Raw genomic sequence first — 12,405 nt, 5'->3', positions numbered from 1 at the left:
TAAAAAAATAATAATAATACAAAGACGCCTACTTATTTTCTATTGATACATTTTTTATTTATTAATTATTTAAGTTAAATATTAATAACTTTTATATAATATTATTTGGTGCACAGTCGTTGTCTAAACACTCGACCTCATGGTAAGACAAGCATTATTGAGTATTATAAAAATCTGTGAAATTTGTTATTGACATACAATATCATGAGTAATGTATGTAATATTATTGAGAGCTTTCGAATACAGCCAATATTCTGAGTTATTTCTAAATCTACTACGAGATAAATGTCACAAATGCTCTGACATGGGTCGGGCGACACATGGAATTGAAAATAATGATTTGTACCCTACTTATCTACGAAAACTCGAATGATTGGTACACCACTAAATATTATATAAAAACTTTTTTCAACATTTTAATTAATTTGATACGTGGCAACACGTATATTTTTTTTAAAAACTTTAGATTTTGCGCCATTTCACACATTGTTTCGTGTTCATTATCAAATTACAATATAGAATGGGCTGTTAAAGAAAATATGATTAAAGCCGACAGTCATATTCCAGACACTTTACCTTTACCGATGAAAAAAATTCACAATTGAAGAAAACTACAATAAACAATGATAAAGTGTACGCTCACAGTTCTAAAGAAGCTGCTCAAGTGGTCGGATAGGTTTAACGTGGTCATCATCGTTCGTCAGTGATGGTTTGGTAGGGCGTGCTTATCAAGGAGTCACAAAACAAATTTTCTGTGAAAAAGGAGTGATAAGTTCAGACAAAGTGTATCAAGATACAATCTTGGATTATTTTGTGAATCCTCTCAGCACTACACTTTTTAAAAATATACCGTGAACATATCAGCAGGATACTACACCAAGGCATAAATTACCTAAGCCTGGCTTGAAACCAACTTTATAAACGCTTTATAAAGACTGGCCCTCATCTAGGCCAGAGCTCAAGCCTTGAGACTTTAAATCATGGTCAGTTGTAGAGTGCATGGCCTGCTCTAAACGACACGGCAACATTGACTCTCTTAAAGCATCTTTGGAGCAAGCAGTGGCGAAATTTCCCTTTGAAACAGTGCGTAACTCCATAGATTTGTGGCCACACAGATTATAGGCCCGTATAAAAGCCAAGGTGGACATTTCGACTAGAATATTTTTTAATTTTTTTCTGAGACTAATAAATATGTAGGTATAGTTTTTAATAATATAACATAACTTCATGAAAAAAAATCATTTTCATTTCAAATAACTTATCGCTAGGTATATGTAGAATATTTGCCATTTCAGTACTTTAAGCCTTTACCAAAGGTTTCAACAAATTTATAGTATCCGACATGTTTCTAACCTAACAATCAAATTTAACCGTCCTTGCCACAAACCGAAATCGAATCGAAACCGATACCTCAGGCTTTAACAAAGCCAGTACTTATTTGTTTCATTGTACTTAATATGAAAAATAACAATTATTGATAGTGTAATGGTTTATTAAAACAAAACATTCATAGTACATTTACATTTTTGCTCAAAAGCGGGGCCTGAAACAGAAATATATTTTAGTATCAAATGATCTTAATAAATATAAGTTATAATTGAAACTTTTCTAACCAGTGTGTTTTATTTACTATCAGATTTTCATTTTGATCGCGTTAATGTTTCGGAGTTCGACGAAAAAAGATAGACAGACATACAAAGTAATTAATTTGCAATAAAGGGTGTTAGTAAATATTGGAGTTCCTTAGAGGTGTGTATTAATTAAATGTATGAACATTAAAAATGCACAAAGAATAATCCGTTCAAAATGTAAAATACGGAGCGTATTCGTACAAAGATATTAACAAAACTTCGCGTACTATAGACATGCAACACCGTACACCATTTTGACCTTTAATTAAGCTCAAAAAGTTGGCAAATCCTAGCTCGTAAAATTCACTACTTTATGAGGCATTAACTTTAAATGCCTAGTACCTGTAGTATATTTTGTCTAATCTCCAGGTTGGGAACTTCCTCTCCCGTACTATCTTCACTTTGGGTCGAGAGCTGTAATGAAACGAATATATTCATTAAAAATTGTTGAACAAAAACTACCCTCTATTCTTGTTATTGACTGACTACTGTTTTGTCCGTATTTCTTAATTATTTTTAAAAACGACGAACGAACATTCTTTAGTGAAGAGTATAATTAGACTTTAGCCTTTATGATCTAGATATAAAAATAATGATTGCTGTTCGTTGGTAAGGACTTGGTTAATTATGATATTGTAATTTTAGTGGAATTTCAGGGAAGGTTTTTTACTATTAAGCTTTATTAATTAATCCATACAGCACGTGGTTTAAAAAATTTAAGTTAGATTTCTTATATAGTGGTCTAGTTTTTGTATGGCCATATATTTCCATTTATATTTGTCTTGAGCAACATTCATCCAGTTTCCATCCAGGGAAGGTTTAAGCGGTGAGAAATATAAACAATAAGTAAAGACAATTGAATTTTTGTCAATAAAAACTGTTCCTAGCTTGGAAATATTTGATGTCTTTTGTCATTTTAGAAATTAAAAAAATCCCAGTTGGTTGTCATATATATATTAATAAAATGTTCTATTAAATTTCGACATATATATATGTTATAGAAATTATTTTAATTTAATTTTCCATTGGCGGTATCTGTTTTTATTTTCATTATTTAATTTGTGTATTCCCAATATCAAATGAAATAGATTTTAAAAGGACCGATGTTAATCTTAAAACCAGCCTAGCCAGCATGCGAATCTCATTCCTGAGGTAGTAGGTTCGATCCTCGGCCGGTCATTATTTCTATGTGCGCATTTAACTTTCGCTCGAACGTCGAAGGAAAACATCGCGAGGAAACCGGCTTGCCTTAGACCCGATAAGTCGACGGCGTGCGTCAGGTACAGAAGGCTGATCACCTACTTGCCTATTAGATTAACAAATTATCATGAAACATATACAGAAATCTGAGGCCCAGACTAAAAAACGTTGTAGCGCCACTGTTTTTTTTTAAATCTTCAAACACAACATACCTTAATTAAAGAAGAAGGGCATAGGAAAGGACTTATTTTTACATATTTTCTTCGTGATTCCACGTCTAGCGCATTTTGGGTGAAATGATTTGCTACGAAAAATAATTTCATTGATTCCAATAGCAGTTGTTGGCCTAGTGGCTTCAGCATGCGACTCTCATCCCTGAGGTCGTAGGTTCGATCCCCAGCTGTGCACTAATGGATTTTCTTTCTATGTGCGCATTTAACATTAGCTCGAACGGTGAAAGAAAACATCGTGAGGAAACCGGCTTGTCTTAGACCCAAAAAGTCGACGGCGTGCGTCAGGCACAGAAGGCTGATCACCTACTTGCCTATTCGATTAACAAATGATCATAAAACAGATACAGAATGTGAGGCCCATACCTAAACAAGGTTGTAGCGCTATTGATTTATTTTTTTATTAATAGCAGTACGAGAATTAAATTGAAATCTAATCTTAATATACTACATATATGATATGGTACTGCTGTAGAGTATTATCTCTTGACTACCAACCTATTGTTACCGCCATAGTAGCTTTTTTCCGGTTTTGGTGGTATGTAGGCTTTACTTGGTCCAAATAACTTTTTCTTTCTGCAAATATGATTTTTGTTGAAATACATACGTCCACCATAATTCATATACGTATTGTAATCAAATAGTTGTTACTCAAGCAAATCTTTTGAAGTGGTAATCCTCATCTATTTTTCAATAATATTTTTTCTAAAAGAATCTTTGAGTAATTTTAAAGACTCTGGTACTTATGTCTGGCTGTGCAACACTGGATATCATTACATGTAACATATGCTGGCCGCAAGAATTGTGAATTTAAACATAATAGACGATAAAATAAAATAGTAAAACATAACCTTATGTATGTTATGTTTTACTATTTATATTTATCTTAAACATATGAATGAAAAAGTAACAATACATAAACCAACACCAAATTACTAAGCCTTTAGACTTTGAAGATCACAAACTGTACCTGTAGCACGTACGACGCAGGAAATTATCATCTGTATCATGTGATTACGTATTCATAGCGACGTTACATTTTAAGATTTGATTGAATTCATCAAACATAGAAATAATCTGCTTGTCGTGTCTACCTAATCTAGCCATAAATACTAAAACAAATTAAAAAAAAAACTATTGCAAATAACGTTTATTACTTTTACTGTGTGTTACTCTTGTACATAAATATAAAACAATTTAAAATATTCGAAGTGTTCTCCATTGGCTGTAATACAGTCATTTAAACGTTTAGGCAAGATCAATAGAAGCACGCACTCTTTCCAAGGGAAACTGGAAAAACTTCTATACTGCCAATCGTACGGATTGTGTTAGAGACTCCAAATTATCATGGCGTTTAGAGCAAGCCGTAGGTACTCTCTAAAACTATCCATAAATCATAATCTAGCGCATTAAGGTCGGGACTACGACGACAGCCAGTCTTCAGCTCTGATGAAGTTCGAATCGTTCGTTTCCAACCAAGACTGCGTTCAATAACCTGTTGGTTATTCTTGGTTATTGAACACGGTGTTGCTCGTTAAGAGGCTTCACTACCTTCTCAAGAATGGTATCTTGATACACTTGTGCCTATATTTTGATACCTTTTTCATAAAAGTATAGCTCAGTAACTCCTTCATAGCTAATACCCCACTAAAAACCATCACTGAAGTCGGATAGTGCACACGTTGACTCTGCCGACTAACTAGATAACTTCCTTAGAGCTTTGAGTAAATACGGTCATATTTGTTAAAATGTTGCTTAATTGTATAAAATTCTCATCCGTAAACAATTTTTCTGTGACCTCCCTTTTGCGTACCACGTATTCTTTTTTAAAATATCAGTTGAGAAATGACTAGTACGTCTCTTATAGTCAGTCTATAAGTCCTAAGTCACCTTTTAAAATACGCGACATGGTTCTTATCATCAGGTGTTATCTTCATCCCCGAGATAAAATCTTTTGATTTCGGACAGGATTTCTTCGAATTCTTTTTCTTACAGCTTTGACCACATTTTTAGTACGAACACTACTCGGCCAGATCTTTTTCTGTCACAAACAAAGCTCTCGTTGCCTATTAATAGCCCGGTACACAAATATTTTACTAATACTAAGCGTATGGAGAGTTTTATAAAATGCATTTGGCTCCAAACGTACTTTGTGTAATGCAATCACTGCGATTCAGTTCTTTATCACCACACTCCATTTTAATATTGCAAAATATTAATATACACTACATTATACATTGTAGTGGCGCCAAAATGAGAAAACCCAATGAACAATTATATAAAAATGACAGATTCTAAATTCAAATGTAATATTTTATAAATTTTCAATTGTAACGGTATTTATGGTCAGACTAAGTAGTCTTTTAACTTTCTAAGATGTGTTTATCAATGTGGAAAAACGAATGTTTTTTTGAAGAAAGAATGTCTATTTGACACTTTTGCTACTTCAATTCTTATTTTATAAAATTAAAAAGATTACTTAAAAAGACTGACCTTCATATACATAAAAACAAATGCGTATAGTGCGTTCTTTTAACTAAAGTATTATTTCGTAACTTTATGTCATGTTTTCTTGTAAGTCATGAAAAGGTCAGAGACAGAACAACTTTATTAGAACGTTGCAATTAGTCTATATAAGATTCTATAGAGATTAAATAGACAAAACTTAGACTTACTTTTGTGGATAATGTATTGTAACTCCTTTGGGTGTAACTTTTTGCTTGCATGGGCCGTCGCTGCCACATGGACATCCCTTTTTCGGCTTCAGAGATGCTGCAGTGTATGCTGGTATAGGCGCCATTCTGTTACACAATAGTATTTGACGAAATGATAAAAAAAAGTTGAAGTAGCAGAAACTGACTGACAATGCATTAGTCATTATGATTATACATTGAAAATTGAATCGATTTGATTTTGATGTTATTAATTCATGACATGGCGTATAATGACAATGGCAGCTGACAGTAACGCCATTGCGCCGACATATGGTATAAGTTGAATTAATAAGATCTTAAGCACAAGCCCTTTTTTGCTTTAATAAGTTTGGAAGATCATTATTTTATTTATAGGAAAACAATAGTTCAAGTTGCTTTTAGTATTAATAAAATGGCAGTAATCAATGTCAATGTCAGTACACTAAACAGAAAATACTGGATTATTTTATTTATGCTTTCTGTATACTTACTCTCTCTTACGAAACATCTTCCACTTAGATTTGTTACTTTGTATTACGTAGCGCAAATTTGATAGACTGCAAAAAAATAAGCAAAAAGAGGTTTTAAAACACAATATGATTTGTACGTAAAAAAAGCTCGTCGCAATAAGAACAATTCTAAACATAAAATTTGGAACGTTAAAGTACAGGTAAATTCAATTTTTGTATAAAAGTAGAAAAAAACATAAAAACGATTTCATCTATCATAATCTTATCTAATTATACTGTGTTGTACTCAAGTAAAAAGTACTCATCTCTGTTTTAATCGTTGCTTTGACATATTGACATAAAGAGACAAAACAATACCTTAGATAAAGTGTAAGTGATGGCATTTAGACTGATTTCGTTTTTATGAATTGTGTGTTAGAATACCTAAATAGTTCCCGTAGTGATTCACGATTTATGAGAACTCAATAAAAACCAGGAAACGTAAAGTATTGATAAGAATATATCAAAAATGTAAACAGGTAACGGTTCTAGAATTAAGTGTTCACCCTTCTATGTATCTAAGAGTGAGCTATTAGTGAAGTGTATTAGGGAAATACATACCGTGGTTTAAAAACGTACTCAATGTATAACAGTTTTATAATATTTTTAGTTAAAATGGAATGATGTAAATAAATAAATATGTGACACATTCTGTCGATTTAATGATCTTAGACGATCTTCATCGAATGAGCTCATAAAAGGAAAATTCAACCGATGCCGGAGTTCAAAAGCATGACGTTTTTATGGGTACACTGCCCATGGTACTATAGTTTAAAATTGTATTTTAATTGCAGATGGCGTTTAGTGAATTGCTAAAGCAAAAAAAAAATCCTTTTTGTACCTCTGAAGACCAGACACTTCTGGAACCCTTTAGAAACCACAACACAGGTATATATAGGGACTAGCGTCTGTATATTTTGAAAACTAATACGTTGAATGCTGATGAATGATGGCCGAATGATGTCCCGTTCGGTCATTTACAATTGGACGCACGGTATCGTCCATTACCTTTTTACATTCTCATTAATTACGGATAGGCTAACGATATTATTCTTACCTAGAATTGCTCGTCGCTGTGTCAATGCGTCGTCTGGCAACCATTTCTTTACTATATTGTACACCCATTTGGATTTGAATGGAACAGAATTATAAATGAAACATTGAATTCCAATGTTTGATGCAAGCAAATTCAACTCATGTTATATAAATTTTTAATTTAATTTTCTCACTAATGTGTTTATTTTACATTTTGTATCTGACAATTGTCAAAATGACAGTTTTTGTTAAATTACGAAGAAGAATAAACTAATTAAAAAACTAACTTTTATACCTATAAATGCAGATGTTAATGTACCATAGGATTTTAAGTTAATTTATCTATGTTCATTGGTTAAAACTCTATGGTAGCAGATGTGTCAGTCCTCATGTTGATAGTAGTCTGTACATCAGTTTGAGCTTTTATCATTAAAAATTGAGTGTGTGTTTTCCTCTTGATTCCTAAAAGGAGAAGTGTTGGCAGCAGTAGGGCTACAGCGTGCGACTCTCACCCCTGAGGTCGTAAGTGCGATACCCATCTGTGTTCTAATGGTCTTTTTACATGCTTTAGATACGCACTCTTTCTCGTGCGCATCTAAAACATCGAGAAAACCAAAATGTCTCGAATCCAACTAAATGTCAAAAATAGACTTGTCTAAGAACTATAAATTATCCAAATAAATCGAAGCATTCCGAGGCCAAGACCTGGCAGGATGCAATCGAGGGTTATAATAATAATATTTGCAAGGTACAAAAATATTATGGTGGTACTTCGCATGGCGAGCAAATAAGTCTTAAAGAGTAGAATTTTACATAGAAGATGCCACATACATACCATTATATCAATAGCCTTATATTATTTTGGCAGTACATCATCGCATTATTAAAAAAAAATATCACATTATCATACTAATATTAATTATAATGTAATTAATTATCAAGTAATCATTCAAAAAAAAAACAATCAGTGGCGCTACAACCTTTTTAGGTCTGGGCCTCATATTTCTGTATTTGTTTCATGATCATTTGTTAATATAATAGGCAACTAAGTGATCAGCCTCCTGTGCCTGACGCACGCCGTCGACTTTTTGGGTCTAACGCAAGCCGGTTTCTTCATGATGTTTTCCTTCACCGTTCGAATAAATGTTAAATGCGCACATAGAAAGAAAGTCCATTGGTACACAGCCGGGCATAGAACCTACGATCTCAGGGATGAGAGTCGCACGTTGAAGCCACTAGGCCAACACGGCCTCTAAATAATCATTAATATAATGGTAATTTCTTTCCAATTACTATATTTAGTCGATATTTACAATCTCTCGGCCGAAAATATTTTATTGTTTTTGATAAATTATTATAAACCTTGATTGCCATACAAAAGGTGTTTTCCCATACAATTACAGATGAAGTTTTGGCATAACCTGATTTGTAGGTAGGTTGTAGCGCTACTGCATTATTATTTTTAATAGTTATATACGTATTCTGAGCTGCTCTTGTAAGGTGCTAATTTGGTATCATGGCATTATTAATGATTTGCAACATTAGATTTTTTTCGCACATGTTATCTCATCTACATCTGCACATTGCCAACAAAAGAACATTCTTGTTTTGGTAGTCACGGAATCGCTGGCATCTTCAGTCGTGATCACATTGACCTGCTGCGACCTGTTCTTGTTATGCCAAGAAAGCAGTTATGTATTTTGTTTTTTTTTATTGAATCAACAATATTGAAATCTGTATGCCGATTCTTACGTTTGAGCGCGTCATGCCTGCCATGGAGAGTCCATGGGGCTCCACTCAATGTCCAAAGGGCTCGCGATTGCGTTGCGGGCTTTGGTGGAATTAGTACGCTCTTTTATTGAAGGCCCTAAGTCAAATATTCAATAATCATCAATTAATTTCAGTGGACAGCTGGTGCTCAGTTGTGGAACGATTCCGTCTAGGTGATACGGGTGGAATTAGAAATATTCTGCTTAGACGTCTGATGATAAAACTCAGCTGCGGGTATTATTCGAACAACTCCTCTAAACATTCTCCGCGATTAATGCGGTAGAAGATGCAGCAATACCCCAGATCTCTGAATCAGTTGAATACGGCCAAGTGGAAGGCGCTGGTACTGGCGAGCCAGAGCTGGCCCAGAGGTGAGCACAGTACTCCACGTGGGGCCGAATTTGCACTTTTCTCTCTCCAGGCAACACAATAGTTCACTAAATATACCCTGATTATAGTAATTAAGCATAAAACTGATTCCTCAAACGAACTTTCGTTGACTGCAAAGACCTAAACAAACCTAAACTTTTGTAGCACGAAACCCCGTATAGATACCAAAAGTTTTGCGTTTTGACGACCTAATTTACTCGGTAACTTTAGTGAAGTTGATAATTAGTTTTAAATCCCTTTAAATTACTGCAGAACGTTTGAAATTGCAGACTTTGTAAGTTTTCAGCCGTCTTTCTTTGTTGCTTACTTGCGTTTATAAACTCATACTTAGCAACGATCCTCATACTTATAATAAGTAATACAACTAACTTAAAATGTTTGTAGCATTTCACTTTGAGTTTATTTTAAAGCAGTTACACCGCCAAGCAGTTTAATAAATATATTGGAAAACACTACTCCCAAGATTTACAACGTAGATGTAGATAATAAGATTCTTATGATTTTATATATATTACAGTTTGTAATTATGGTAAAATACCACTTAGACTTATTTAATTATATGTTGTTTGTTTAAGAGAGAAATAAGTAATCTAAAAATTTGTAGACTAATAAGATACGTAGGAGTCTCTAAAGAGATCGAGATCGGTCGATGAAATGGGCTGAGACGTGACGGATCCACCACGGTGCTATCCTTCTTTAAATATGCAACTATCAATGACGCTGATAGAAAGAAAAGTTTTTGGCTGAGATTCGAACACATCACCCATCAGGTTTGAGGTTCTCTCTTTTACCTTATAAACCAACCTGAAATATTTATCACTTTATCGACTAACCAAGTATAATTCTTTGTATAAATCTATTAAAAGCGTATCCTTTCAGTATCAGGAAGTAATATAAATATGACGTCAATAGCAGGCGGAAGTATAAGAAAAGCGAGTAATATTATAAAAATATCGGATATTGGCGGAGGCTTCGAGTAGGCGGCGTACTGATGTCACCTGCGGGAATGATTGATACGTTGCCTACAATCTAGATCGAGTGGGCTAAGTTACAAACGAAACTTTAATATTATCTTTTGCTGCCTAAGTACTAAATAGTTCAGTGGCGATGCAATAGGTATTTATCTAGCCGAACGGTTGAACATTTATTTTATAATATTTTGAATGTATATCGTATTCTCATACTTGACTGAGTGTGTCACCTGGACAAGGGAGTGTCATAACCTGGTATCCGTCATAGAGGCGGGCACTTTACCGGGTGTTATTGGATATGCTAGGAAGTGAAGAGGCCTGGAGTACAATGGTCTGTGGGCATGTAATAATGCAGAAGGAGGCTGCTGAGGGATTGAGGGAGAGGTCTGGGGTTGACCGTAGACTGGCCGGTAGTTCAAGGCTGGAGCCTCGGTCTCGAGTGGTGTGGGACCGCAGGCCTTGATTGAGCTCTATATCGGATATAAGCCTCGGTCCCTTAGGTAGAATGCCTTGGTGAACACCGAAGGCCATCTTAAGGGCTAAGATTTTTTTAGTGGGTAGGGTCTCGCTACTCTTCTGAATAGCAGGGTGATTTGAGTGTAGACCAGCCTCATAGTCTCGGCGTCAAGCTTGACATTAATGGCGCGCACCTGCGTAAGCGCATTTTCACGTCATTTAAAAAAAGCATACAAATAGATTATGCAATCAGTCCAGTACATTTAATTGTATTTATTGTAAATACACATATTTTTATTTATAAAATATCATGAACTAAATTAACTTTATAAAGTTGTGATAGTAATAGTTTTAAAATGTATGATTATTAAAACATAAAAGCGCACATGCAAAGAAACAACGTAAGACAACACACACACTTTAAAAACTAAGACACGTTAAACATTTACTGGGAATCGTCATGCTAGTATTATTACTAGCATGTAACGTATTATAGTTTACAAATAATAATCGCTCCCGCTTACAACTTAACGCACCTCATTATTGTGGTGTCACAATTTTGAGATAGATTAAATAACCTCAGGTTCAGACAACAATATTTCATTGGCTTTATTTTATTGCTTCTTACATAAATTTATGACAATTTTACTTTGACATTTTTCTACTCACTCCGCTGACTCTGCGACCCAATTTAACCTTCAAACGACAAACTAGATAGATAGATATATGTCATCTCGATTAAACTATTATCTTTTTCATAACCATACATCCAATTAATTGCCGATTAAACGGAAAAACGGAACAGTTATATAGGGTAATTGAAACGTTTCATTTCATCATATATTTTATTCAGTCATACAACAAAAAACAATGTAATAAGTCAACAATGCTCTATTGCAACTAAAATAACTACGTTAGCATTATTCTTAAGTTTTCCAACTTTTTACTCTCGTACTCGTACAAAATAAATCTCCGAGAACTAAAGGAAATGTAAAATAAAAAAATTACAAAGTGTTTTCGCGACGTTTTCAATTCGTTTCCGTCGAATCAATTCTCCAACTTACTTCTTCGAATCTGTTCTAAGCATTTAAATTTGTCATTGTGTTCGCAGCCACGGAATTACAAAATTTAGATTTTTTGAAATTTCATATCTACATCGGTAAAGTATAAGAGTTACCTTATGTAAACTTATTCGTTGTTTTATAGACCACGGCAACTGTAGTCCAGGCGAGTTTTCGTTTGACATTTACAAACATGCAGATAAAATTTCAACTCTGCATAAAAGGCAATTCATCCAAACTATTTTTTTCTCTTTTTGATCATACAATCAGTCTTTGAGACTATAAGTAGATACGTTAAGTGCTTCTTGACGTGTTAGGCGCTACTCCCAGCGGAGCCTACCTATTCTTATTTAAACTCAGTCTGTTGGGTTGTCCTGGTCAAAAATGTCTCGCCGCTTTTTTAGTCGTCGAGTAGTTTCTGGTATAGTTAGCTGTCCTGCTAGCTGATTGGGGAGCTTT

At 34.2% G+C, this 12,405-nt stretch overlaps 1 protein-coding gene across 1 annotated transcript; it reads right to left on the bottom strand.

Moving 5' to 3' along the window:
- Window positions 1-1,497: 1,497 nt before the first annotated feature.
- Window positions 1,498-7,540, bottom strand: LOC123720401. The gene is made up of 6 exons (XM_045676993.1): window positions 7,321-7,540; window positions 6,246-6,311; window positions 5,737-5,862; window positions 3,560-3,637; window positions 1,974-2,045; window positions 1,498-1,543 (listed from the first exon to the last, which is right to left on the bottom strand). Exons 1-6 carry the CDS (start codon window positions 7,386-7,388, stop codon window positions 1,531-1,533), a joined length of 423 nt encoding a protein of 140 aa, XP_045532949.1. The 5' UTR covers window positions 7,389-7,540; the 3' UTR covers window positions 1,498-1,530.
- Between the last annotated feature and the right edge of the window lie 4,865 nt (window positions 7,541-12,405).

Source organism: Pieris brassicae, chromosome 2 (genome assembly GCF_905147105.1).
Source record: "Pieris brassicae chromosome 2, ilPieBrab1.1, whole genome shotgun sequence".
NCBI classification, from domain to species: Eukaryota; Metazoa; Arthropoda; class Insecta; order Lepidoptera; family Pieridae; genus Pieris; species Pieris brassicae.
Note: the sequence above shows the minus strand (reverse complement) of the source record. Positions and strands in the feature narration are given on the sequence as shown.

Coding starts and splice junctions, on each gene's coding strand:
- LOC123720401 (XM_045676993.1), bottom strand. CDS start 7,388: ATGGGTGTACAATATAGTAAAGAAATGGTTGCCAGACGACGCATTGAC. Junction 6,312..7,320: donor ACAGCGACGAGCAATTCTAG/GTAAGAATAATA, acceptor ATTTTTTTGCAG/TCTATCAAATTTGCGCTACG. Junction 3,638..5,736: donor ACAATACATTATCCACAAAA/GTAAGTCTAAGT, acceptor TCATATTTGCAG/AAAGAAAAAGTTATTTGGAC.